The sequence below is a fragment of the Phocoena phocoena genome, chromosome 1 (genome assembly GCF_963924675.1).
Source record: "Phocoena phocoena chromosome 1, mPhoPho1.1, whole genome shotgun sequence".
NCBI lineage: Eukaryota > Metazoa > Chordata > Mammalia > Artiodactyla > Phocoenidae > Phocoena > Phocoena phocoena.
This window is the reverse complement of record NC_089219.1, coordinates 34,328,102-34,355,772: the sequence shown is the minus strand read 5'-3', so window position 1 is coordinate 34,355,772 and position 27,671 is coordinate 34,328,102. Positions and strand designations below refer to the sequence as shown.

Genomic DNA, 27,671 nt, shown 5'->3' with positions numbered 1-27,671 from the left:
TTCCAGAATTTCTTTTTGGTTTCTTTTTATGTTTTCTGTCTCTTTGTTGATATTTCATTGTGTTTATGCATTGCTTTCTTAATTTTCTCCACATCTTCCTTTAGTCTTTGAACATCTGTAAAGTTATTTTAAAATCTTTGTGTAGTAGATCTGCCGTTAGGATTTTTTTCAAGGACAGTTTCTGTGGATTTGTTTTTGCTTTGAATGGGCCATACTTTCCTGTTTATTTTTATGCCTTGTGATTTTTTTGTTGTTGTTGAAAACTATACACTTGAATCTATTAATGTGATACCTGTGGAAATCAGATTCTTCCTCTTCCCAAGGGTTTGCAGGATTTTGTTACTGTTTTTTTTTTTTTTTTTTTATTGTTACAGGCTGCCCTTGTGCTGAGGATCAACTTAAGGTTTAAACTTAAGATCTTTTCAGGTTTTCTCTGAGCCTTTGCTTTTTTTTTTTGGCATGGGTGGTCACTTTCTAACTTTCCCTGCATATGCAGTTGTTTTTCAGTATTCTAGTCTTTAATGTCTGGCTCCCAGAGGGGAAAAAAGAAAAGAAAGAGGGCAAAGGGGGCAGCAGCCCTTTAAATCTCCTGGAAATCAGTTCAGCCAGAGGAGAGGAGATGCAGCAATAATGGCCACCCTCCTTTTTGTCTGCAACTCTGTAATCAGAAGCAACAATCAGTGATCAGAGCACAGATCCCCAGTATTTGGTGGACAATACCCTTTTTGCCCACACTGGCTCCTGTAGGGTTTGTATAAGCTGTTCCAGCTGCTTGCCATGGGGGTAGGAGTGAGGGGATAGGTAGCTATATCTGTGCTAAGAGCGGAAATTCACCAAAATTAACTGCAATTTGCCAACCAAGCCTTCTTCTGCAAGTTGTGAACCTTCTTTAGAGAGTCCAGAGCTGCAAACTAGTTATGTTAGATTTTACCCACGCAATTTTATCTAGATTCCTGTTCCACCGTCTTCCCAGAATTCTCCCTATCTTCATGTTTAAGTATCAAGATCTTTATGATTTGGCATGTATTTTTACTTATTTGTCTACTTCCATTCCATCTTTTTAATCTATTCTTCTATGTGGACAGCTTATCTTTGGTCCTCTGATAGGTTCTAAGCCTATAACTTGTCCCTTTCAGGATACATCACTTACTTTTCTAGCTTGCTTGAAGTCCTAGACCAGGTGTACCATACTTTGTCCATTGTTTCTTGGTTCTCCTCTCTTCCTTTCTTTCCCTGTTCAACGAAAATTGTCCCTTCTAAGTGCTGCCACATTCTCTTTTCCAAATCACCTTAAACCATTTCAGTCAACCTTAAAAGTACTAAGTGAATTTGAGTAGTTTATATGTACATCAGTATGCATGTGTGTTTGGGGGTGAGCCCCTGTGTTGCTCAGATTGTTGCCTTCAGATCAGGGCATTCTAGGAAAGACAGGTAGAAGAAGATGTGGGTCAGTCTTAAGAGAAGGCCATTTCAGAAGGCCATTGTACATGCTTGCCAGTAGCTCCCCTTTCTGCAATTTCAAAGCTGTAGGATGAAACAAGACTTTCTTCAATTTTGTGGCCTAAATCTCTTAAGAAAGGTCCAAAAGTACCTTTTGATTTTGGAACTGGGTACTCTTGGTCATGGAAAAAGCACTTTCCATCTGCTGCTGTCCTCTGTCAGAGTGGCCAGGCATCTCTTCTAGATTCTCTCTAGACTGAGATCCTGGGTTATTTCCCTAAAGCCCTTTGTTAGTAGACTTCTGTAGTCATCTCTGCTTGATCCTTGACCTTGATTATTTGGTTCTGGTTTTTATGATTCTCTTAATTTTTTCTGGATCTTTCCCTTTTATTGCCAGCACTTCCTTTCCCTCTAGGGTCCCCCCAGCTCCTCCTTGATTCTCAGTGCTACTCCATTCATAGCCTGTCAGATGCAGAAGACCTGTAGTTTTCCCTCAGTGTTTATTTGTCTCCCAATTTCCTTCCCCTTTAGTCTTTTCCTTCTGAGTCAAAAGAACTTTAGCGAGCCCTGGCCTGCCAAGCCATGTTGACCTTTGTCAACACTTTGTGTGATCAGCTCTGGTGTTAAGTATCTATCACCTCATGCCTGCTGATGTCTTTTCACAGACATTCAGGGGGTTTTTTTTGTTTGTTTGTTTTTAACTAAAATTTTTTAAAAAATTTTTGGCTGCATTGGATCTTTGTTGCTGCATACTGGCTTTTTCTAGTTGCAGTGAGTGGGGGCTACTCTTTGTTGCAGTGCTTGGGCTTCTCATTGCGGTGGCTTCTCTTGTTGCAGAGCACAGGCTCTGGGCACGTGGGCTTCAGTAGTTTTGGCACGTGGGCTCTGTAGTTGTGGCTCACGGGCTGTAGAGCGCAGGCTCAGTAGCTGTGGCGCACAGGCTTGGTTACTCCTCTGCATGTGGGATCTTCCCAGACCAGGGCTTGAACCCATGTCCCCTGCATTGGCAAGCAGATTCTTAATCACTGCGCCACCAGGGAAGTCCCATGTTCAGGTTTTTTACATGCCAGCCTGCTTCCTTTTGTTTTAAGTCCTAGCCACTTTCTGTCATTCTTTTATTCTCCTTCTTGCATCCCTGTCTTTCACATTTATTCAGATATCTCATTTCTCTTATCTCTACCACCCAATAAATCTTTACCACATTTTCTTAGAAATGTAGTGTAAGAGGGGACTTCAGAGAGCTGTTAAAGCTGTTATCCTTTTATTTAACAGGTAAGGAAACTGATCCAAAGAGAGAAAGTGACTTGCTTGAAATTACAAAGTTCATTTAGATATAGGTCTTGACTCCCAGAATACAGCCTTTCCATATCCTTCAAACTTTCCCTGTCCCATCTGTCTTCAAGACTCCCCTTTTGGTAAACACCTCTTTGGCCTCCTTAGAGATGCCAGAAACTAGTGTTGTAATGTGTTAGTGTGGAAGGGGGAAGGAGAAAAAGATGTTGTAGTACACAGTGTATTCCCTCTTCTTCCTAAATCATTTTACCTGTATTTACAATTTGTCTTGCCCAAAATGTTTAAATCCTCCAGTAATGTTTAAGTCCTCTAGTTGTGCTGTTCTTAATTTGATGCTCTGCTTAAAGGTCATTAAATACAAGTAGAAGTGCATTAATTCAGCAAACATTTATTTACACCTTTCCTGTGCCTGACTACATAGTGGGGACTAGGAATAATGAGGTGACTCTAGAATAATCCCTAATTTCAAGGAGCTCACAGCCTGATAGGTGAGACAAGTCTATCAAATACAGTATTATGAGGACTACATTTCTACCACAGGGCAATGGGAATAAGAGAAAGGGGCTTACTTGTCCTAGGGAGAAAGAAAAGCTTCATACAAGATGACACATTTCAGCTGGACTTTGCAGGATAAGTGGGATTCTATATGACAGAGAAGTCTGATCATTTCTCTGCTCAAAACCCTTTATTAGTGTCCGTTTTTCTCAGTAAAAACCAAAGACCTTACTGTGGCCTATATGGCCCTACACAGTCTGGTCCCCCATTACTCTCTGACCTTGTCTCTTTTTCCCTTCCCCTCCCCTCCCCTCCCCTCCCCTCCCCTCCCCCTACCTCAGGGCCTTTGTACTTGCTCTTTCCTCTATCTTGAGTGAGCTTCCCCAGATAGACAGATGACTCAAGTTTTTCCCTAAAAAAGCACCTACTACAGTGATACCTTCCCTGACCATCCTACTTAAATGGCACCTACTCAGCACTCCTTTTCCCCTCTCCCTGCTTTATTTTTCTCTGTAGCGTGTATAACATACTATATAATTTACTTTATTTTCTTCCCTCCCGTCTTCACCCCTCCCAATCCCCTGAGAACCAGCTCCAAAAAGACAGGGAGTTTGTTTCTTTATGTATTTCTAGTGCGTAGAGCTGTGCCTAGCACAAATACTTCTTGAATGAATGAATGGTCATTCAACAACAGTCTACTTTCAAGAAATATGTTGTGTGATTAGATTTTTATTGAAGTATAGTTGATTTGCAATATTATATTAGTTTTAGGTGTACAGCACAGTATAGATTTATAAATTCTCATAACTACGTTCTAAATGTTATAGGATCTCAGACATCTTTGAAACTGCATTATAAGTTAATTTCTTGCTTAAAAAGTCCAAGTAGACTCTCATTGTTCAATCTGTAATGAGAACATGGGGAAAAAATGAGGAGTAATGAGAATCTCTATATGAAAATAAAATCTTATGAATGTGACAAGTTTCAGAAAGTTAAGGCCATTTGTTTAATATGGGTGTGTATTTATTCCCATAATCTTGTTTATTTCCATAATTCTCTAATTCTCACCTGTCTCCTCCTTTAAGGTAAGAATTACTAAGCCAAAAAAAAGAGAAATGAAAAAAATATATATAAAAACAGATTAATCTCCAATAAAAATTAAGTTTTGTCTTATGACTTGAGTTGTTAAGGATAAGTAGAAAGAGAGCTAAGATTTTGCAGGATGGAGGCTGGGATGTTGTTCGTAAGTGAATGACCATATTACTCAGAGGAGGGCAGCCCCTCTAGCCGGATGCAACCTTTAAAAGGTACATCAGCCACGAACGTGAAGGCCGATCACATTTTTTCTCCTGCACAAATATACTAGAGCTGTAACTTAGTATAACTTTTATTAGTATAACTTTTCTCTTCTTTTCTTCCTAAATCTTCAGTATGGTAAATTGGTCAGAGAGATCAGTTCTGACTATAAACTTTACTCTAAAAAGGCATGTTATCTTGGGAGGCAGTGGCTGGAAGTCAGAACTCTTGGATTCTGTTCCTGGTTCTTTCTCATTTTCTCTCGTCTCATTTCCTCACCTACATGAACAGAAGTAGGGCTGGATTAGATTATCTCTGAGGCTGTCTCAAACTTGGACAGTCTGACTTTCCAGTGGCAGGTGGAAACTTGTGAGCAGCCAAATATAGTGTGCCCTACCATGAATATAAAACGAAGATTTTCTTCCCTTTCTAGTTTCCTCTGGGAAAATGACTGCTGTTTTCTAGTTTGATTACAGCATTCCTAGAATGCAAGTATAGTTTGTGTGAAACACTAGAATACCTTAGGGAAATAGCCTTTCCAGAATTCTGGATGTTTCATATAATATAAACCAGTGTTACGGTGGTTCTTCCCCAGGAGTTATTGTGGGAGGTTGCATGATGTTTCCTCCCCTCCCTTTCTATTTTGCATTAGGATGCAATGTAATTGACATTCTGGAGCTATTATACTTGATGGCTGCTGTCAGTGAAAGCATATTAACTTAAGAACCTTCTGAAATGCTATTTAAATGAGATCTGTGTTTCCCATCTACACATCTTCTAAATAATATGTTTTTAATCACCTTTGATATAGCTCTTTTACTTTATGCAAGTCTTTCCTGTCACTTTGTGCCTCCAGTCACTTTGTTAATCAGCTAGGGCACACTTAGGTCTGCTTTAAGGATGAGAAAATCAGGGCAATAGAGACAACCATTACTGGAAAGAGCCCATGAGTTAGGAGAACTGAATTCTAGCCCTAGGCCCTGTCAAACTGATGTGTCTTTGGGCAAGTCTCCTCAGCCTTCTGAGCCTCTGTTGCCTCATCCATAAAATGGGGGTAATCCCTGTCTTGCCTTCATTGTGGGTCTAGGGGGAGACTCAGATGAAGTAACGGGATATGAAAATGCTTTTGAACTATAATGAGGTATGTAACAACAACAGACATAACTTACCTACGAGCTTCCAGAGTTAGAGGCAGTGCCAGAATTAGTACCAGTGTACTCACACCCAGCCTGGCACCGTGTTTGAAAATCCAGCACCACCTTTGGCAGAGTTTTACATCTAAAAGGAGTGATCTTTCCTTCCCTTTCCTTCCTCACTTTACCAGCTTAACTTAGTTTTAGGTAACAGTTCTATTAAGATTTTTATGTTTGATTTGCTTTACTTATGGAACTATGTTTTCCTTCTGTCTTCTTCACAATCTGATTAGGAAATTTGTACATAGACTCCAGGCAAAATCTCGCTCCTTCAGTGATGCCTCCCCCTGGTTATCCTCACATCCCGCAGGCACTCAGCACTCCAGGAACAACAATTGCAGGTAATTTGGGGTGTGGTGTGTTGGGGTTGGTACTTGGAGTTTAATATTGAAAAAGGCTTTAGCTGCCCCGACAGGGAAGGAGGCTGCCTCAGGAGCGGGTGAACTCCCTGTTTCAGAGGGGTGGGGTGCAGAATACCTGTAACATGAGGATCATAAGAGCCAACTTGTAGAGGCTTCTGGGTGGGTAAGTGAGAGCATATGTGCTGAGTTCCTGGCACACATAGGAAGTGTTCAGTGTGTGTGTTTCTTCCTTCCTTTATCTTCTCCCGAGTCACTGCTGACGTTGCCTCCTCCCTCCAGGCCATCACGGAGCCATGAACCAGCAGCACATGATGCCTTCCCAAGCCTTCCAGATGCGGCGCGCTCTGCCTCCAGATGACATCCAGGATGACTTTGATTGGGATTCGATTGTGTAGAGCTTGTTTCTCAAGGCACCAGACAGACCCAAGTGTTACCTTTCTGTGCAGTGAAGGGAAAGGTTTGAGAGAATCCAGTTGAGAAAACAAAGTTTCTAATCATTTTACCAATGTTACTGAAATTTTTTTGAAGACAATCAAAAAGATTTTAGCTGGATAACTTACTGCTTTTATCTGACCCAGACAAGTATTACATGTTTGTCTCCCTGCCAGCTGCCCTATGTAGCTCCTAATTGTTGTGTGATTTGAACGGCTTTTGCATATTTGTGTCAGTTTGATGTTGACCACAAGTGCCAGACTGATTTTTCAGACAGAGCCTATTTTGCTGCAAGCAGTTTATAGATGCATATGTGTAAATACATGTACAAAAATTATTGAAAGGCTTCAATTTTTTCTAATTGGATTATTATGTCTTGAAAAGAAAAGTTACTGTGAGTTTTTATTCCTTGTTAGGCTATTTTCGGCAGGATGCTTTTAACTGATGTAGGCAACTGAAAGGAAATAGATTTTTTCAAAGCCCAGTTCCCCTTATTTAATCTTTTTCGGAAATGTGAGTATTGAGTTCTACTCAGTAAGCCAGAGAACCCAGAGTTTGATACTCTCCAAACAGTCCAAAGGGGCATGTTGTTCCTGAGCAGCATGAAGGACTGACCAATGTTTTTTTGATGCCTGGGGGATTCTAGAGTTCATGTTGCACCGTGTCAGCATCTGTTTTTCTAAGTCTGCATTGTATGCCCGTATTCAATGTGTTTGATTAGAAGCTGGGCACTGCTTGGCTTTTGAAACAAATCAATGTCTCCACATTCACTTATGTATTTATTATTCAAAAGTGTTATTTTAATATTTATTGCTATCTTCTGTGAATGCTCAACTCCTCTTGGGTTCATTAAGGAGAAATGCAGTGTCTGAAAGCACAGAATTATTTTTCTTGGTAAGAGTTTACAGACAAGACAATCAGAGAGAGATTGTGTCATTCTCTTTATCATTACTCCTGCCATGTGAGTATATTCTCTATCTTTGCATTCCTGCTAATTGAGACTTATTTGCTAAGTAGGATTTTCTGGAATTTGAATCAGAGTTCATTTGGGCAACGGGACAGCAGGGCAGTGTTTGTATAGCAAGTTTCCCCCTCATTCTCTTTCCATTTAGGAAGCACTGGAAGGAGGGTAGAGCCACACGTGGATTTTTTTTGCCTCAGTCTTCAGTGCAGTTACTGTTGAGTGGCCTGCTGATTCTGTTGTCCTGTGTGTCTGTGTATGCATGACGTTTGGTTCCTTTCTTTGAAATGCAGCCTGCCTCTTAGGGGTTTTTATTAGTTGTTTGTTTTTTGTTTTGTTTTATTTCACAGTTACTTTGCATGGATTGATTGTCTTAGTTTTGTAATGAAACTAAGAGAAATGAGATTTCTTTTTTTAATGAATAGATTTTGGATTGGTTCTTTAGACCAGAATAAAAAAGCAGAATTTTTCAGTTCTGATGGGGAAACGATGTTCCATCAAATCAAGGAGTACTAACTGCTCACTGGTTGCTTTTTAGCATCTCTAGTCTCTATCAGCCACGCTTACTAAGTCACTTTAATTACCCTTACTGACTCTGTGGTTGAGTAATCTCTACTTGAACTAAACAAACACCTTTGTTTCTCTGTGTGTGTATGTGAGAGTGTTTGCGAACGTCTTTGGGTATTTTTTTTAGTGGAGTGTTGCCTTGAATGAATCACTGGGAAGCCAGCCATGGTAAAGGCTGGTGAGGTTGGGGAGGAGGGAAGGGCTTTATATTCCTGTTGTTTGGATCCTGCTTGGCATGAAAAAGGAAACTCAGTTCAGCCCCTTGGATCAGTAAAAATCAGAGGATTCTGGAAAGGCAGCCAATCAAGATGAGATAGCAGCCTGCAGAGTAAAAACTTGGAAAAAAGGGGGTGATTCTCAGTAGTCTGCTCAAGTCATGGTTCTCTAGATACCAGAATAGCTGTTTTGAAACTATAAATTGTATGGGTAGCAGTGTGCACTTTAAACAGTTTGGGTGTTAGAATGCAGTAGCTTATACTGAGTTATTCAAGTAGAAACCGCTGATGAAGATGTTACAAATTGTGTGAAGCTAATTTCCCATTTGGTAATCATTTACTGATTTGCAGTGATCAATATTTTTGTGAGAATTTAAACTTACCATGAATGGCCCTGGAGGCAGAGCCTCCATCCAGACCCATCCCACACTAGTGATTCATGTGGCCAGGGAGCCCGGGACAGGCTTTCTCACGGGCTCCAGCCAGACAAGGCTCCCTAGTGAGGTGCAGAGCATCCCTCTAGTGGCCATCTCAGTTGGTAGTTGTTAAGTGCAGAGCAAGTTCTGTCTTGGGCTTAAATTGACTGAAGACTTTTGGGGAAAAGAATCATAAATGCATGTAATCAAATGGGGGTGCTCTGTCCAGGAGAGTAATCCGACTGGCATTTGTGGCAGTGTTTGAAATGTAAATGTATTCATGTATGTTCTTGTAAATACATGTCTCTCAGACGTCCTTTGAAGTGGGAGGGAATCAATCTGGGGATCATTTCAAATGGAATAGAGTATTTTGATATTGTTCATTCAGAGGGTGATGTGTACATATCTATATTGTATATATGTGATGAAAATGCATTGGCTTTTTGTGCAGACACAATCTGCTCTCTGTACTGCTGTTGGACAGTCAGTGTTTTAATGTTTCTACAGTTTTGCTATTGCACGATTTCATATTTTGCCTCTATGATGAACGGCACCCATTCTTTGTAACTGTTTAGTGCTGTAAAGAAATATCCCAAGTGTCATTAGGATTGTTGCTGCCAGAAGTGATATGCATGAATGGCACTTAAAATAAATATATTATGTTAACTCGATTTACAATACCACTTGGTCTGTGTCATTTGCTGCAGTTGAGGGAACAAGATTGGAGCTAGTCCAGAAGCAGAAAGCCTGGAGTTAGTCATTCCTAGGGGTCTCAGAGACTGTGTCCCATGTGCTGCTGCCCGAGAACAGTCATTGCTGCTGTTTATTGAACATCTCACTTGCTCTGTGAACTTGAGGAAATTATTTCATTTGTCTGAGCTTTCATTTTCCTCATTCACAGTGCCTGTAAAATGAGAATGATACCTACCTCCTAGAGTTGTAGAGGGATTAAATTAATTAAGGCATTTAGAACAGCATCTGGAACATAAAAAGTACTCAGTGTGTGCCACATGCTGTGCTACGTAGGTATTGTTATCCTCAGCTTACATGTGGGAACAACTCAAGTAGAGGTATAATGGCTTCCCCACATCCTTTGTTGGCAAGTGGTAGAACTAAGGTTTGAATCCAGATCATCTGACTCCAACGTCATGTTTTTTACACCGTCCTCTATTACTTCCAGTGGAACACCCCGGTCCCTCTACCCCTACCCTGGACCCTAGTCTTGCCCCCAGCACTGCCTTCCCAGTGTGCTCTTTCCAAAAGGTGAAAGTGGAGCTTCTTAACATTTGCTGAGCCCACACTGTGTCAGCCCTTCCCATGAGAAATTTAGAGATGAAAAAGCCACAGTTCCTGGCTGTAGGGGGTACAGACTTACCCAGGACAGGGAGCAAATGCCAGCCCAGGGAGCTTGCCCAGGGAAGCTACTCTGAAGATGCCCCCTGGCAAGGCAAGATTCTTTTGGTGAGCAGTTAGGTCATGCTCAGGCTAGGGCATTGGCTTAGGAAAGCCTTGGGGTGGGCATGGGCTTTTTAAGTTGAGTTTTCAAAGGACTCAACGGGAGAAGGTGTTTCCATTTATACCACTGCTCTGAGCCAGGCATGGAAGCTAGATTAGCATGGGCGCAGGGTGAGGTTGAAGCCAAAGAAGTGACGGTTTGCTAGTTAAGAGCCAAGCACCAGCAATCCCTGGAGTTGGGATGAGTGCTGGTGTCCCGACCTGATTGTGGAAACAGGCTCAGAGAGGCTACCAATGGGCAGACCAACGACACTGGTGGAAGTGGACTTGAAGCTGCGGTCTGTCTCACTCAGGAAGGGGAGAGATTCCCACCAATCCCATGATCCTGCCTCAGGACCCCTCACTACTTCTAACTTAACCCATACAACACTGTCAGGAAAACCTATTTTTAACCATTTTACCGATGGGAAACTGAGGCTCAGAAAGATTAACTTGCCTTAATTCAGTTCTCATAGGGAGTGGAGGATCTGGGATCATTCAGTCTGGGCCTGACTCCAAAGCCCATTTCCTTTTGCCCCACCCAGGGATAGTGCCTGCCCATCCTGTGTGTGCGTGTGTGTGACCTGGAGGAGCTCTGCTTTTCCATCAGTACCTCTGAAAGACTGTAGAAGGGGGCACGCTTAGATCTGGTCACTTTGTGCTGATTCAGGCACAGCTAAAGTGCACCTTTGTGCTGATCAAATGAAAAAAAGGTCATAAAGATGCATGTTTCATTCTTGTGGCTTTACCATGTTGCAGTGTGTTAAGGGCTGCTGTTTATAGATGTGCCCTTACCAGTCAGAGCAGTCCTGGAAGAACCACGTAAGCATCAGTTAGCATTCATAGAAGGGTTGACCGCATCAAAATGCCCTAGGATCACAGAACTATCTTGAAAGCTTCAAGCTGGGAGGGGCCTTTGAAATCATCTAATATTATAAAACACCCACATTTTGCAGTTGAGAACATTGAGACCCAGAGGGGGAAGTGACTTGCTCAAAGTCATACATTAGTTAGGGGAAATTTGGGGGAAGGGGAGGAGTGGAGAAAGTCATCTTCCCGGCAGGAATTTAAAATTCCTCACACGTTGTCTTGATCTACACAAGAAGGTGATGCTGTAGTAGTTACTGTAGTTATTGCTCCACCTTACAGAAAAGCAAACTGCTTTAGAGAGGTAAGGCACAAGGCAGCAGCATCCTGAATGCATTCGATCAAAGCATGGGAATTTAATTAGACACACTTGGCCAAAAAGAGAAAGAAGGGAAATCTTAATGTGAGAGTACCTACCTGTGATGAACGTGTGCCCCTCAGTGAGTGCGAGTTGGAAGATTCAAACCTGAGACCATAACTGATGTCTACTTCCAGGTGCCTCTCTGCGTGAGCGTCTCACCACTGAGTGTCGTTCCAGTGGGTAAAGATACACATTCTGTACAACATTGCACCTGGATGCAAGCCAGCTACTTGAAAGACAGACTGTAACCAAGAATTAGGAAAAATGGCCATGTTGGGCTTATTGAGATGGTGTGTTTTTCCCCAGTGTGGTGCCTTCCTAAAGGGTTTTCCAGAGGATTTTGGACTTACCTCCCTGTGTCTCTCCCTCACGTGATAAGCAACTAGTCAACATGTGCAAAGCACACATTTGGTAAGTGCACCAGAGCCGGAGTCTAACCCCAGGTCAGGGCTGCTTCGACCCAGCCCTCAAGCTGTGCCTTCGGCAACGCTGACCCTGGAAGTCCAGAGTAGGATGGCCACCAGGTATTCCTTGTTACTTCACATTACTTATTCTAAGTACTTGTGGGTTATCAGATTTCACCTTCAGAACAACTGTGTGGTAGATACTATTGTTATCAACCTATTGCAAAGGAAAAATCTGAGCCACAAAGAGGTTAAGTCACCTGCCCAGGGTCACCCGCTTGTAAGTGGTAGAGGTAATAATAGCTGGAGCAGGAGAGCCAGGATTTCAAACCCAGGCCATCCAGCCCCAGTGTCTACACTGCAGTGCGCTGTGCTGTCAGTCCTTACAGGGCAAAGAACGGGGAGCCTTAGAACAAAGCCATGAGGCCGCAGTGAGCACCGGAGGCCGCCAGAGGGCGCAGGGCTGCCAGCTGTGTGCCTTTCCTTGTTTGGAAGGTTTCCTTTACCACAGGGGCTGTGTTCTCTTCCTCTGCAGTCCCCAGAGCTGGGAGCTCCTACAGACAGGTAGGGACCCCAGTGGCCAGCCCTCAGACTGCTCCCGCATCAGAGCTCGCTGGAGGGAGCCGAGGAGCCCTCTAGTCCTCGGCGATAAACATACTGGCGGGGGGGGGCGGGGGGGCCCACTGCAGAGTGGCCTCTGAGTCTGCTGCCTGGGCCCAGCCTTCCTGATGCCCACTGTCACCTACTCTGAGGTTAGGGTGGGGAAGGTCACCCCACCATCAACCCCAGCTCTGAGTTTCCTGAGGCTCTGCATTCCTGGGACCAGTTGATGTCTTGTTTAGGCAAGTGACCGGGCCTGCCACACACCTTGCCACGGGGCATCTACCCTTGTCCTCCCAGCCCTGCCTCTGAACCCACACACACTCACACAGCAAGTCCCGGGGCCGTCACAAACATTATGATTATTGCCACTATTTGCCAGGCCCTGTGCCCAGTACTTGGCAGCAGTTATCTGAGTTAGCACTCCCAGTTACCTTGGAGGTTGGTGTCATTATCCTTTTACTGCTGGACATTGCCACTCAGAGAAGTGAAGTCATTTGCTCCAGGTCACCATCAGTGAGCGGTTGGCAAGGGGACGGGAACCCAGAGCTGCCTTATTCCGGTCTGCTCTTCCCACCGAGGGCTATGGCCTCTTCCACAGCACTCCCCAGTTGCCCTTGATCTCCCTCAGGGCCATTCACCACACCCATCCCAACCCACCCTACCCTAGCACGGGGCCTGAGCTGATGTCACTGGGTGAAGGCCACCCCTCTCATGACGCAGCCCCCAGAACGTCAGAGAGCCAACTTCCTGTCCCAGACAATGGCAATAAAGACGTCCGAGGGCACTTCCCACCCTTCCCATGCCTGAGTGACATCCACAGGCAGAGGTCTTCCTGGGCACGGTCCTCTGGTTCCGTGTGAGAACGTGTGAGTGCATGAACTCTGTGACTGGGTGTGGGGGGGTGCGGTGTAGGTCCTATAAGTCAGGGTAACTGCGAGTGCAACTCCGATTGTGCTCATGAGGCCCTCCGTGTGTGTGAGCCAGACCTTGTATGTTTGTGCTTGTGTGTCTTGTGATTGTGTGCTCATGTGTCTGTGCCCGGATATGTGATTGTGTCGCGTGCATGATTGCGTCTGTGTGCCTCAGTGTGTCTGTGTGTGACACAGACAGCCGCAGACAGGAGAGAAAGCATTCTGCCCAGGGCAGGGAGGGCGGGATGGCTCCCCACTCAGCTTCCGGCTTCTTCCTCCCTTCCTAACCTTGTTAGCCACTCGAGTCTTCCCCAGCAGCCCACGTCCCCGGAGACATTTGCCTGGGATAGAGCCGGGTTCCCAGGCACACTCAGGGTTAGGCCCTGCAAGTCCAATACAGATGAATTGTTCCCCTTTTCTCATCACATCCCTGGCCTGGCCGCTGTCACTGCTTCTCCCCACTGTGGCCTGGATCCCAGATCTACCTATACCTGCTCCTGCCCCCAGGCAGCTCCTACCCTCCTCCTTGCACCCCGCAAAGCTTCCTGGCCAGACCAGAAGCTGGTCCATTGTGAGTTGCTGGCCTGTGGCTGATCGTGTTTTCTGCAGGCGTCAAAGCCCAGAAAAATACATGAGGCCATGGAAAGAACACAAACTCTGGAGTCAAAAGAACCTAAAGTGCCATCTGGGCAAGACGTTGCTCTCTCTGAGCCTCAGTCTCCTCATCTGTATAATGGGATTAAAGTGTTGATGGGATCATCCATGAGGAGTCAGATGGAAGCAGCCAGCAGGGGCCCTGGCACGCTGTTGGTCCCAAGGACCCATCTGCCTTCCCTGTCTGCCCTCCTCCTTTGCTTCTCTTGCACACGCCACGACCCATGGATTCCCCAGCACACCATCCTTCCAATCACCCCTGGCCCTCCCAGGGTACTGCTGGGGGTGGAACACACCCCTTCCGTCCTGGACCAGTGCAGCAGCCATACCTAGAGAGTCCGCTCCCAACACCAAGGGCCATGATGATCTTTCTAAATCACAGCTCTTCTCATGGTCTTCCCCTAGCTTCCCACTGTCACCGGGTGAAGGGCAAAATGCCTTAGCCTGGTGTTTAAAGCCTCCTCTGGCTGCCCACCCACAGCCCCTCTTGAGACACTCTCTGCTTCAGCCCATCCTCCCTCCCTTCCCCTGTGTGCTTCCTGTTGCCAGGCCTTTGCCATATAGCCCCCATCTCTGTGGGTCCAAATCCTCCCATTGATCAAATCCTCCCAGTTCAAATGCCACCTGGTCTGGCAAGCATCCCCAGACCCAGCCACGGGGGGACCTTTTCTCCTTGCGGAGCCCCAGGGAGTTTGTGCCCGTGTCCTATCCTCCCTCTAGCCTGTGGGCTCTGGGGCACATGGCAGGAGCTCCAGGTCGGTCTCCCTCCTTCCCTGACAGCCTTTGGGTGTGATGGGTTGTTTTCATGGCCAATGCCCAGAGCAGGCCAGGGTGTGGCAGGAGGAAGCCCTGCTGCGTGGGGAGCAGATGGTGAACGGAGCTCCCCCAGTGCCTTGTCCCGGCCGGGCCATGGGGATGTGAGATGACACTGCTGAGCAAACAACCAGACACACCCTCTGTCTACTCCCCAGCTGCCCCCCACCAGAGCATCACGGGAAAGACCCTGCCCACCCCAGCGCCTGGGGGAGGAGGCGAGGGAGCCCGCCACCCCTGCCTGGACTTGGGCTCAAGCCAACAGGCTGCAAATTCCCACTCAGCTATCCACTTTCTCTGTGGCCCTGGGCACTCTCCCAGGAGCCTGGTTTCCTCCTCTGTACAACGGGTATCGCTGCCCTGTAAAACAGGGTCTGACTCAGTGGTTGTGCCTTTCTTCTTCTCCTTCCCCAAAGATGGGGGTCTGGGGCTAGGAAGACAGGACAGGAGGTATGAACCGAATAGAAGTTTAGCTTTTCTTTGGCACTTGTGAGAACTGGCCTCTGTTCTGGAATTTACAGCTTTGTGACTGCAGCTGGTGCCAAGTCCACCTGGCAATGAGTCTGAAAAGTTGTGCCTTCCTCTAGGCTGAGCTAGCCCCACACTTGTGTCTGTGCTTCTCTCTCTGTTGGCTGGGTGCCCTCGTGCCCAGAGAGCCACCAGTGAAACTGCTCCCGGAGCTTCTGTCCGCACCCTCGGGAAAGTCATGGTTTCTCACCCTCTCTGGGCCTCTGAGCTTCAGTGTGCCCACTTATAAAATGGGGTTCTATAGTGATTTCTTACGTATTCCCAGAGCTATTGGGAGGTTCACATACATCGTGATGCCTTCCTCAGGCAGTTCTGGGCTCTCAGAAGAACCTCCAGGACATGTATGCAAGCAGGAAGCGGAGGCTGTAAAATGTGGGCCACAGCCTCTTCATGGTCACACAGATCAACATGGGAGTCTTCAGACTCCCACCTGGGCTCTGTTCCAGGCCTTTCTTAGACCTAGGGTCAGCTGAGGCCTCCAGCCTGCAGGGAAGCAGAGCCAGGCCTGGGAGGGCTGGGCCTCAGTGGACCCAACTTTAACAGGCACCCTGGAACCATGACGAGGTCACCCAAACACAAGAGTTCAACAATCTCTAGGCCAAAAGGAATGGCACCAGCATCCTCACAGAGACCAGAGGGTGGCCCGACAGCAGGGGAAACCCACGCAGCTGGCAGCAGTGGGTGAGGGGTGGCTGGGCCGCAGGGCTGGGTCTGGTTTTCACACCTGTAAAGCACGTAGCCTAGAGCGAGTGTTTGATCAACATTCACTGCTTTTCTTAATGTTATGACTATTACTAATACCACAGCCTTCCTGGTCTCCTGAGAGATCGGGGGTACCCACTAAGTGCCAGGCCTTGTATGGGTACTGGGGCCACGATGGAGCAAGACACAGGCTCTGCTCTCAGAAGCTCGGAGGAAAGTGGGCAGGACAGATAGTTTGGTAGGTTTTATAAGGGGAGAGTATAGGAGGCTGGTGGAGCCCAGAGGTGGTGGGGATGGTCTTAACACAGGCTTGCTGGGGCTGGAAGTCAGTGAGGAAAGTTTTCTCAGCAACCCAAAATTCACAGTGTAGGTGTTATTGTCTCCATTTTTCTGATGCAAAAACTGAGGTTCAGAAAGGGCACACAGCTGTTCACTGATGGAGCTAGGACTCTAACCCAGGGCTGCCTGGCTCCAAAGCTGGAGCTTTTTCACCTACAGCACCCCAGGTATGGGCCCCTTCTTCCTGGCCCACTCCTAGGGAGTCTTTCGGGATCCTGGGTAAAGGGTGAGCAGGGGCCTGACCGTGATGGGCCTTGAATGCCAGGCCAGGGAGTCTGGGCTTCCTTCTGAAGGTTTGGGGCAGCCACTGATGGGTTTTCAGGTGGGGAGGCAGGTAGAGGTGGCATGGCCTGGGAGGCTACGGAGGTGTGAGAGTTTGCCAGAAGCAGTGGCCTTTGGATGTGAGGTGCCCAAACAACCCAGACCCACTCACCACCCGTAAGAAACGATGAGGGGTGTTGGGGTGCTGGGGAACTGAGGCCACAGGACTCAGGTGGGGGCCTGGGGTGATCCAGAACCCCAGACTTCCAAGAGGACCCCAAGATCCAGCAGCTTCGATGCAGGAGAGGAGGGAGGGGGTCTGAACTCACACCTGGGCCCAGGATGGGCCAGGGAATTGGCAGGGGTGGGAGGGGCGTTGGTTCACATTTCCCAGGGGAGATGTCAGAGGTAGGGTTGGGTAGGTCAGGGCCCAAAGTGCTGAGGCCTGTGAGCCATTTCCTCTTTCTCACAGTGTGGAGCTACATCACTCCCACACACCCACTCCACCCCAGCCCTGCAGCAGGTAAGCCCCGGCTAAGGGGTTATGGGAGAAAGAGGCTTCAGGAACCAGAGGCCCCTCCCTTTACCCCCAATCCCACTGTAATGTAGGAGGGGAAAGACTGAAAAGCCAAAGGGAGCCAGAAACAGGGCTCCTGCAGCCCACAGTGGCCACACCGAACCCCATCCTTCATGCTAAACCAAACCCCAGTCCAGCCTGAGCCCCGCACTTAACCCCAGCCCCAGCCCCAGTCATAAACCTGACCCCACCCACACCTCCAACTTAAACTGCAGACTCAGCTCCCGCCTTAACCCTACCACAGAACCCTAAGCTAACCCCAAACCGACCTCCATGTCAGCTACAATCCCCACATCGACCCAATCCTAGCTACACCCCTGATTCCAAACCTAACCCTGACCCTTACCCCACACCCAAGCTCAGCCCCATCCTGACCCTGACTCAAACCCCAATCTGAGTCCTAACTTGAACTCCTATCACTATCCGCTACTTCATCTTGCCCTAATGTAACTCCAGTCCCAGTTGGTAACCTAAGACTGCTCTTAACCCAGCTTTCACCCTAACCCAGCTCAAGTCCACCCAACCCCAATTCCAACCCCAGCACCAGCCTCAGATGCACTCCTGATCTCTACCTGTGCTCACCACCATCCCAGTCACAATACATTCTACCCTTACGTGTATCTCTAGCCTCACCTTCAACCCAAACTCCATCCGTAACCCTAAGGTACCCTATCCTATCCCCAACCCTCTGCTGGGGCTCATTCCCACTCAGCTCTCAGCTAGCAGCGGCCACCATGTGGCTGGACTGGACATGTAGACTTCAGCGTACACACAGACACACCTTGCATATACTTAACACACACTCCTCAGTGTACACACACACACTAGAAAAGGGAGGGAATCTTAGTCTGGTTCTGAGGACTAGCCTGAGAGGGCAGGTTGACCAAGTGTTTCCTGCCCCTCCCTTGGGCTGAACCCCTTTGAAGTACCCTCCAATTTCCCCTGCAGTGTTGACGTTTCCCACCCAGGGATTCCCACCCCCACTCCTTTCTTTGGAGCCATCCTGGCTTGCAGCCAGATTGGTTTGTAGATTAGAACAAAGCAGCTCCCAGGGCTCCCCTTCCTCCGTGTCCTGGAAGCTCTGCTCACAAAAGAATACAATGAACACACACTATGCCAGGGTACAGTCCTCATGGGGGTCAGAGTCTAGAGGGGCAGAGACACACACCCAAGTAATCCAACTCAACAAGATCCCCAGTAGGGGAATGTATCTGGTTCTGTGAGAACAAAGAGAGGTTATTTAGCTGAGGATGCAGTGGGGGTTATTTGATCTGGGCCTTAAAGTTTAAGTAGGAGTTCACCTAGTGACAAGGAAGGAAAAGCCTTCCAGGCAGATGGAGTAGCATATACAAAGGCAGGGATGCTGGGATAGTTGAGCCTGGCAGGAAAGGCCAGGGTGGGGGAGATTAGGCTGAGTTAGTTGGGGGAAGCAGAGCAAAAAGAGGAGGGACACGGTGCGCGCAGGGGGTGGGGGGGATGGTTAGAGGGGCAGGGGACAAGGGAATCAGGAGGGAGTGGGGAGAGCACATCCAAGGATGATCTGAGGCTGCAGGACAGGCAGGACAGCAGGCCCAGCACCAGATGAGAACAGGCTGTGGCTCAGATTGGCAGGTGGTCTCCAGAGGGGCCGACGGGGACCAGAAGCTGTTGTGGCTGTTGATCAAATTAATAATAACGGAAGGATCTTTTACTGAGTGCTTTCTGTATGCCAGGCATTGAGGTAAGCATTTTTATAACCTCATTTAATTCTCAAAATAACCCCACGAGGTATGTATTATTATATTGGTCCCCAGAGAGGATACAAGGGGTCCTGAGGTTCAGAGAGGGAAACATGTCCAGATTCACACACATAGGAATGGGGCAGTGGATGGGACTCGAACCAGGCCTGTGGATGGCAGAGCTGAGTCCTTCCTCAAAGTTACAGTGGCCAAACCTAACGCCTGCCTTGGTAATCTCATTTCTTAACACTTGAAGCCCCCTGGCAACCTCCCCCTCCCCCCCGGGCTGAATTACTCACATTTCCTTGATTATTCCAGGCCTATTTCACCTCCCTGCTGTCTCAAGTGTAGTATCCTCTGCAAGAAATGGCCTTCTACCCGCAGCCCCTTCTCTAAGGAAATCTCCACCCATTCTCTAAACCTCCTTTGGGAAAGCTTCTTGAACTGCCCCGCCCCTTGGCTGGTTGAATGGCCCCTCCATTCCTCACGCCCACCCACTCCCCTAATCACCCTGCATCGCCACTGGTCCTCCCTCTTTAAGGGCTGGGCTGGGTCTGCAGCCCCACCCTGGCGTATGGCGTGGCCCACAGCCGTCAGTGAGTGTGAGTGGTTGGTCCTGAAGGCAGGACCCAGCCCAGCCATGGGTTAAAGTGGGAGTCCAGGAAGGGGCTGGGGCTCTGACGGCCTCCCCCGACTGATTTCTTACCGGCCAGGGCTGTCTTGAGCCTTATCTGATTAGGGTTAAGTTGACAAGCAAGCAGATGAGACACTGGCAAAGACTCCTGGGTTACTCAGTAATCCTGCTCTCTTTAAAATGTCCCACTGTTTTCTCCTTGCATTCAGAACCAAGCCCTCCCTCTTCTCTCTTGGGCACTGCTGCCATGAACACCTTCCTGCTCTCTGCACTGTGCCTCCTTGGGGCCTGGGCCGCCCTAGCAGGGGGAGTCACCGTGAAGGTAAATTCTCTGTCCCTACTGTGGCCCAGCTGGCTCTCTATGTCCAGGGCCCAGGGCCTGTCCCCTGATAGAGCACCCCTCTGGGGACGGAGTGGGGGCTATGTCTAAGGCTTGACTCTTCCCCAGAAACCCCCTTCTCAGTCCTGCCTCTTACGCCTTCCTCTTCAAACTTGGAGAAAGAACATCAGGTAGAGAAAAGAGAAACAGTTTGGGAAAGGCAGGTGATTAGCCAATTTACAGAGGGCCTGCCACGACCAGGTTCCTCCAGTATGTCACCGTGACGCCAGGATCACCGTGGCAAGAGGGATTATTAGTCTCAGTTTTCAGAGGAGTCACATAGAGCCTCAGAGAGATTCTGTAACTGGGCATGCGCACATGGTTGGGAAGGGAAGGAGCTTGATTCAGTTCCAGACCTTCCTCCTCAGCCAAAGCCCTGGCCTGGGTCTCAGGAATCACCTGGACAGCCTGGAGGTCCTGACGGAAGGGTGTGCCCATCTGTGTGGATGCCGGCAGTAAGCCAGCCTGGTACTCATCGGGGGCCCCATTCTAACACGGCCAGGCCCCGGGAGGCCTTTTACTGCTTCTCAAACATCGGCCAGGCAGCAGGCTGGAGCCGGGGGCCAGGGGATCAGCCCACACTGCTCTCAGGCAGGGGTGAAGACAACTGGGGCACAGCCACGTGGATTCAGGATGCCTGAGCCTTGGTCCCAGCTCTGTGCCTCTCCCTAAAAATCAGCACAGTGGCTCCCACTAATAGGCACCTATTGTGTCCCTGCCGCTTCGCATCTGTCTTCTCCATTCCTCACATGCAGACCCTAGGATCCCAGAGTGTAATGACCCGTCCATGGTCGCAGAGCAAAACCAGGATTCAAGCCCAGTGTCTGGCTCTGAGCTCTGACCACCTTATATTGCCCCGCAGTGGAGCACCTGGCTCCCATGTGCCGCAAACACTGTTTGAGTGTGAGCACCGGGGCTGGAGAGGGGGCGGTCCTCGGGGAAGCGGCCAGGGAGCAGGCTGTAGCCCAGCCTCACACCCTGAACATGTCTCTCTCAGGATGGAGAGTTCTCCTTTTCCCTGGAGTCAGTGAAGAAGCTCAAGGACCTCCAGCAGCTCCAGGAGCCTAGGAGGTCTAGAAATACTGGTGGATCCCTCGTTCCCATCCTCTGTAGCTCCCTGAGGTTTCCCGAAGAACTCAAGCCTCTCTGCAAGGAGCCCAATGCCCAGGAGATTCTGGAGAGGCTCGGTGAGTAACCCCCTCTCTGAAGGGCGGGGCCCAGGAATTCCCTGATTGGTGGCACTTGAAGGAGAGGTGTGTTCTGATTGGTGGGATTCCGAGGATGAGCTCTGCTCTGATTGTGGGTCTGTTAAGCTCTCTGCTGTGTGTCCTGGTTTGTCTGGTCTCGGCTGTAACGCCTTTCTGGGTAGGCTCTCCGCCCTGATTGGCTGGCTTGCAGTACTTGTGTCCTGGTTTGGGGTGGGAAGTGCCGCTGGTCCGAGAGGACAGGCCTGGGTTTCTCCTGGGTAGCGGATGTTCAAACTCTGGCTCAAGGGAGGGCGGGAGCTTTGGGCAGAGGAAGCTGCTCTCACGGGGCCCCGTTTCTCCTGTCCAGAGGCCATCGCCGAGGATCCGAGCACGTGTGAGATCTGTGCCTACACTGCCTGTGCTGGATGCTAGGACGGCGGGTGCTCGCTACCTTCTGTCCCTCCCCCGCAGGCCGCTCCCCTCCTCGCAGCTCCACCTACCCAGAATGGAGGAGTGACGAGAGGGCAGCCTGGCGAGGCCCAGCCCCTGCCCGCATCCGAGCTGCCGGTGCTTTCCAAGATCCACCCCCACCCGCGGTTAATAAACCAGATTCCAGAGTCCTCCTGGTGTTGCTTTCATTCCTTCTTTCATCCCACTTTATGAATGCCTACCCTGCCCTCGCCAGCTCAGGGTTTAGTGTGCTAAGTGCAAGAACCCTGCTCTTCCTGCTAAGCCAGCATCGGTACTGCCCCCCACTCACAGACACCGAGGAGACTTGAATCCAACGACCACCAACGGAGGAGGTGGAACTTCTGCTTTTCTTTCATGATCCCTAAGCCACATGTGAGCTCCTGTGCTGGTTTGGATGACCAACACAAGCACTGAGGGGCTATGAGATCAGCCCCTGGCTGGAGAGTGTTCAAGGGGCCTCAGAATCTGGCCCCGTCCTGACCACTTCAGCAATGCCTCCTGCCCTCCCCCCAGGGCCCACACCCCAAGCCATAGTTCTCACTATGTCCTCTGCTCCCCTCACCCCTGCTCACCCCTGATCTCTTGGGAGATCCCTCCTCCCAAGGTTGCAGGGGTGCTTGATGAGATGCGTGGTGGGGTAGAATTATTTAATGCTCCTACCCTGGAGCCAGACTCTCTGGGTGTCAGTCCGGGCGCTGCTTGTTACCAGCTGTGTGACTTTGGGCAGCTTACTTAGCCTGTTCTCTCCCCTACTTCACAGAGGTGAGTGAAGATTAAATGAGGTAATACAGGGAAAACTCTTAGAGCTCCACCGGGCCCAGTGTGAGTGAGCACTGTGCTGATGCTGTTATTATTAGTAGTATTTCTGTCTAGATGGCTCTGCCTTGTGCCAGGCACATAGCAGGTGCTCACTCCGTGGCAGTTCCCATTATTGCCTCCTTCCCAGGCAGGTGGGAGACGAGGCCAGATGGTGAGTGGGCCCAGTTTAGACTTGCGGGTTGGTACTGGGGAGGCACGGAAGGGTGAGGGGCACTGTTGGAGCAGCACTGCAGTGTTCCTCTGGCTTGGTGGGCATGGAGAGCCTGCAGGATGCGGGGCAGGGAGGAAGCTCTGGCCTCGCGGGGGAGAGAGGATGGGACAGGGAGGGAGGCAGTGATGATAGAGAGATGGGAGGGGCCCAGAGAGACGCAGGAGGCATTGCAAAGGCCCCTAGCCAGACTTGCTGTGGGGGGGAGGACCGGAAGGAGCCAGAGCTCCGAGGGGTGTGGCCTGGGAGGCTGGGAGGTTACAGGACGATTGAGCACAACTGGGCAGACAGGAGGAGCAGCTGGTCTGGGGGAATCCACCATGGCCTTGGCCCTGGGAGCTGAGTTCAGAGGGCATGGCCCCTTTGTACCTGGCTTTTCTCCTCTCTGGCTGCCCGGGACAGAGGCCGGGGAGGAAGCCACCCTGTGGAAAGCCCTTCTCCCAGGAATTCTCAGTCTGTCTCTTGGCCTTTAGTAGAGCACTGAAGGCTCCTGGGGGAATGCAGTGGCTGCAGGACATCCTCCCTTGAGTGTCATTGGCTGCAGCTGGGGCCTGGAGTCACAGGGAGGCGGTAACATGATGGTTCAGAGTATAGACTCTGGCCCAGACCTCCTGGGAAGAAGCCTGCTTTGCCACTTTGCTGAACCTGTGACCTTGGACTAATTAGTTCTCTCTCTCTGTACCTGGGTCTCCTCATTCGTAAAGGTAATATGAATAGTACCTGCTTCACTGAACTGTTGTGAGGACTTGGTGAGTTAATACCTACAAAGAGTTTAAAACAGTACCTAGGGTATAGCAAATGCTCAAAAGATGCTGGTATTATTAATATTCCTTAGGGCCACCAGGATGGAGAGAGGGAAGGAAGGCCTTCCATATGGAGCTGGCCAGGCAGTCCCGGGGAGCCCCAGAAGGAGGGTAAAGGTGAACTCAGGCAGGCCCGGGGGCAGAATCAGCCCGGAAGGGGCACCACGTGGTCCCTCCCTCCACCCCCTCCACCGCAGTCCCACCTACGGGAGGGAAGCCCCCGTCCTTTCCCCAGCCCCACCAGGAGCACGGAAGCTCTGGCTCTGCAGCTGGGCCAGGACTTGAGCTCAGCTTGGGAGGGGTCAGATGGATCTGGGTGCTCTGTGGCTCCCCAGCCCTGTGATCATGGGTGACTCATTTCCACCCAGAGCCTCACTCCTTTGATATGAAATAGAGCAACTCCTCAGGAGAAGGAAACCATGAAAATGCCGGACACAGGAGTCCAACCCACCCAGCTTCCTAGGCAGCTCTGCCTATGGCTCCTGGGGATGAACAAATGGACGTCTGACTCTGTGTGTAGGTGGGGAATCTTTATTCAGCAGCAGGGCTGCCTCAGGGGCCAAACTCTCCTCCAACCGTGGGTCCAACTGCTTTGTGCCAGATCCAGCTGCTTGGGCCCTGCAGGGCGGGGTGGGGGGCGGGGAAGACCGTGGTGGCGGGGACCCCCAGAGCCTGGATGAGGGTGGGTGCTGTGAAGGCAGTGGGCTGTGGGGGGGGGGGCATGGTGTCCAGGGTGGGCTCAGGGCACCCAGGCCATCTTAGCTGCAGCCAGTACAGGCAACATTCACGCACAGCTCGCAGTCATCAGCAGCGATGGTCCCTGGGCAGAGGAGAAAACTGGTCAGCTGAACCTGAACCTGAAACATCTCCAAGGAGCCACTGACCAGGCAGCCAGAGAAGGCCTGCTTCCGAGAGGGTTTGAGGCAGGGGCCTGGCATCCTTCTCATAGATTAAGAGCAAGAAAGTTTAGAAGAAGCGTGAGCAGCTTGGGCTCAAGTCCCAGGTTCTGTCCTCCTAGCAGTGCCTGGGCAAGTCACTTAAACTCTGTGCCTGAGTTTTCCTGCCTGCTCGACTGTGTCAGCCTGACAGAGGGGTTGTGAGGAGAGCTTGCAGGCAAAGAGATTGACCCAGGGCCTGGCACTTAGTAGGTGCTCAATAAATACTAGCTACTACAGATTATCATACTAAGTGAAGTAAGTCAGAGAAAGACAAATATCCTATGCTATCACTCATGTGGAATCTAATTTTTAAAAGTTACAAATAAACTTATTCACAAAACAGAAACAGACTTAACGGATGTCGAAAACAAACTTGCGGTTACCAAATGGGAAGGGTGGAGGGGTGGGGGATAAATCAGGAGCTTGGGATGACCATACACACACTACTATATATAAGATAGATAACCAACAAGGACCTACTGTATAGCACAGGGAACTCTACTCAATATTCTGTGATAACCTATATGAGAAAAGAATCTAAAAAAGAATGAATAGATGTGTATGTATAACTGAATCACTTGGCTGTACACCTGAAACTAACACAATATTGTAAATCGATGATACTCCAATAAAATCAAAAGAAAAAAAGAAAAAATACTAGCCAGTTGCTGCATTCTCCTGGCCAGCTGTTTCATCCCTCACATTTCAGATTAGATGTCACCCCGTCTTGGAAACATTTCAGATCCCGTTATGTAACAGGGAAGAGCCAAATCTGACTACATGTTGGATCTGTTGTTTCTTTTACTTTATCCTTTTCTTTCCGCTGCTTTTGTTCACTAAAAGGATACCGTCTACACATAATGGCCTGCCTTGGGGAACCCTGCCCCTTTGTTGCCTGAATGTTAAACCAAACTGCTATTGTTCAGGGAAGCATCCTGACCCTGTCCACCCTGTGGATGGCTGCAAGAAAGAAGAAATTAACACATCCCCTCCCAGAGGCTGGCCATTCCAAGGGACATTTGCAAAACTTATGGCCTTTTTACTTTACTTCCTCATCTCCTCCCCCTCTCTGTTCTATAAAAGAAACTGGCATCCAAGCCCCGATAAGATGGTTTTCTGGAGACCTTAGTCTGCCATCATCTCGGTCTGCTGGCTTTCCAAATAAAGTTGTATTCCATGCCTCAACACCTCGTCTCTGATTTATTGGCCTGTCGTGCAGTTGGACTCAGTAACACTTATGCCACTGTGGACGTGAGCCATCTCTCTCCCGTGTCCCCACTGTGCGTCACCCATCATCCCACTGCATTGCAATCATTTTTATGGGTCTGTTTCCTGTGTCCCTTTCCCCCCAATCTGTGTAGTCTTGGAGGTAGGCTGATCACCCCGTCCAGGCTGCCAGGGACTGAAGACGTTCAGTGCCCCAACCAGGGAGGCCAGGGGCTTGAGTTTCTTGAATCTCCCTGTTCTCAGCCACTGGGTGTTTAACAGAAACCGCACGAGGTAGAGGAGCTAGGGTGCGGGGAGGAGAGAGAACGAGGGGCAGGAGGCTTGCCAGGGGTGGGGGACTCACTCAAGGCCTGGAAAATGCTGTCCGCTTCCCCAGAGGCACAGATGGGCTGGAGGTCCAGTGGCAGGGCCGGGTAGTGGCACATGGAGTGCTGGGACCTCTGGGTTTTCAGGCCAGGGCTGGGCATCCATTGCCTCTCCAGGTCACTCAGCTTCTTCACCGATTCCAGCTGGACCTGGAAGCCTTGGTACTGGAGGAAGAGAGAGAGGAGACGGGAGGGCATCAAAACCTGGGCAGGAAGGGGGTGGGGCACTGCCGGGAGACCAGGGTTCCCCGGGCCCCGTAGAGCTTCCGTGTTCTCACGGAGTGGGAACGTCAAGGTCACACTCGGAAGACTGCCTGCGTGGAAGGTGGGGCCTGGCACTTCACACCCCTGTGTCACAGGCTAACTGAGAGATGAGGTCCAGCAGGGCCGTGGAGCACGTTGGTTCAAGGCGTGGGCTTTGAAGGCCAGGGGACTTCGCTTCAAATCCCAGCTCTTCCCGACTGGCTGACCATCTCTTCCCCACTCTGAGCCTCATCTGACAAATGGAGATAATCAAACTCCACTGCTCTCTGGTGCCTGGTACCCAGGGCACCCTCGATAACTGCCTGATTGCCCTTGAACTGACATGGCAAAATGATGGCAATGCCTAGTCTAGCCAGCTGGGCTCCAAAGCCAAGGCTGCAGGGGGAAGCTGACACCGCTCCCCAGGATTCCCTTATTCCTTTCCAAGGAGGCCCCGCCCAGAGTCAGGAATGTGCCACCCAGGAGCCCAGCGGGCAACCTGCCACACCCACAGGCAGGCCCTGTTTCCAGAAGACTCAGTCTCACAGCTGCCCTGGAAGGAGACCCAGATTCCCTGCTGTCTTCTCTCTGGGCCTTTGCATACGCTGTGCCCTCTGTCTGGAGCAGTCGGTGACCTCTGCACCTGGCTACCTCCTGCTCATCCTGCAATGTCAGCTCGAGTCACCAGCCAGGGCAACTTTTTCTAGTGACCCTCCGCCCTCCTCCCCATACATGGGTGAATACAGAGAGTTGTGGGAGCATCAAAGAAGTCTCCCTGCCCTCTGGGCTCTTCAAGGGCAGGGATCACGTCTTGTTCCACATCTGAACTCTGACTGAGGGGGCATTTGAGGAGAACGATGCTGAACGATAATTTATTATCGTATCGTATAAATAACATAATTTATTGTTATTGTCATCACCATCATGGCCACCATTGGCATCCCAGCTGCTCCCCCCAACCAGCTGTGTCCCTGGGCTGTGATTGGATGTTGGGCTGAGCCCTGGGTCCTCAGCTCTCCTCAGCGAATTGCCCAGCATTCCCTCTCCATCCCAGCCCCTCACCATGGGGACCTTCAGGACAAACCTGGATGTAGACTGACTGTGCGCCCTGCAGCAGTACCAGGAAGACCACAGCAACCCCACACAGCAGCAGCCCTGACAGTGCCCTGGTAGCCATCTCGTCCCCTCTGTGTCTCGCCACCGTCCACCAGGCTCCCACCTGCTTCCTCAGCTGACAGCTCTTTATAGGCCAGGTTCCAGCTCCCCGGTCACTCATTAACTGGCCAGCCAGGGTGGGGCTGAACAGCTGGCTGGCATCCTGACAAGCCCAGAGCCCATTCCCGGGAAAGGGGTTGGGGATGATAGAGGTAAGGAGGCCCAGAGCACACCCGAGCATGACGCAGCGTTAAGCCCCTGCCTTGTGCACAAGACAGCGAGTGAGTGGGATGAGAGGGAGGCCATTTCACAGACAGGGAAAGTGAGGCTCCAGAGGTAA

The 27,671-nt window shown here is 49.8% G+C and overlaps 3 protein-coding genes across 3 annotated transcripts in view; 2 read left to right on the top strand and 1 right to left on the bottom strand.

Moving 5' to 3' along the window:
- Positions 1 to 6,474, top strand: part of FOXJ3 (forkhead box J3) — an 85,650-nt gene extending 79,176 nt beyond the window's left edge. Inside the window, exons 10-11 of the mRNA XM_065883547.1 lie at positions 5,951 to 6,058; positions 6,359 to 6,474. Coding sequence (XP_065739619.1) covers positions 5,951 to 6,058; positions 6,359 to 6,474 — 224 coding nt within the window. The remainder of the gene's footprint in view (positions 1 to 5,950; positions 6,059 to 6,358) is intronic.
- Positions 6,475 to 19,783: 13,309 nt separating this feature from the next.
- Positions 19,784 to 21,534, top strand: GUCA2A (guanylate cyclase activator 2A). Its single transcript, XM_065894103.1, has 3 exons — positions 19,784 to 19,858; positions 20,913 to 21,102; positions 21,470 to 21,534. The coding sequence occupies exons 1-3, from the start codon at positions 19,784 to 19,786 to the stop codon at positions 21,532 to 21,534; spliced, it is 330 nt and encodes a 109-aa protein (XP_065750175.1).
- A 2,627-nt stretch (positions 21,535 to 24,161) lies between these two features.
- On the bottom strand, positions 24,162 to 27,353 carry GUCA2B (guanylate cyclase activator 2B). Its single transcript, XM_065896259.1, has 3 exons — positions 27,261 to 27,353; positions 25,912 to 26,098; positions 24,162 to 24,223 (listed from the first exon to the last, which is right to left on the bottom strand). Exons 1-3 carry the CDS (start codon positions 27,351 to 27,353, stop codon positions 24,162 to 24,164), a joined length of 342 nt encoding a protein of 113 aa, XP_065752331.1.
- Between the last annotated feature and the right edge of the window lie 318 nt (positions 27,354 to 27,671).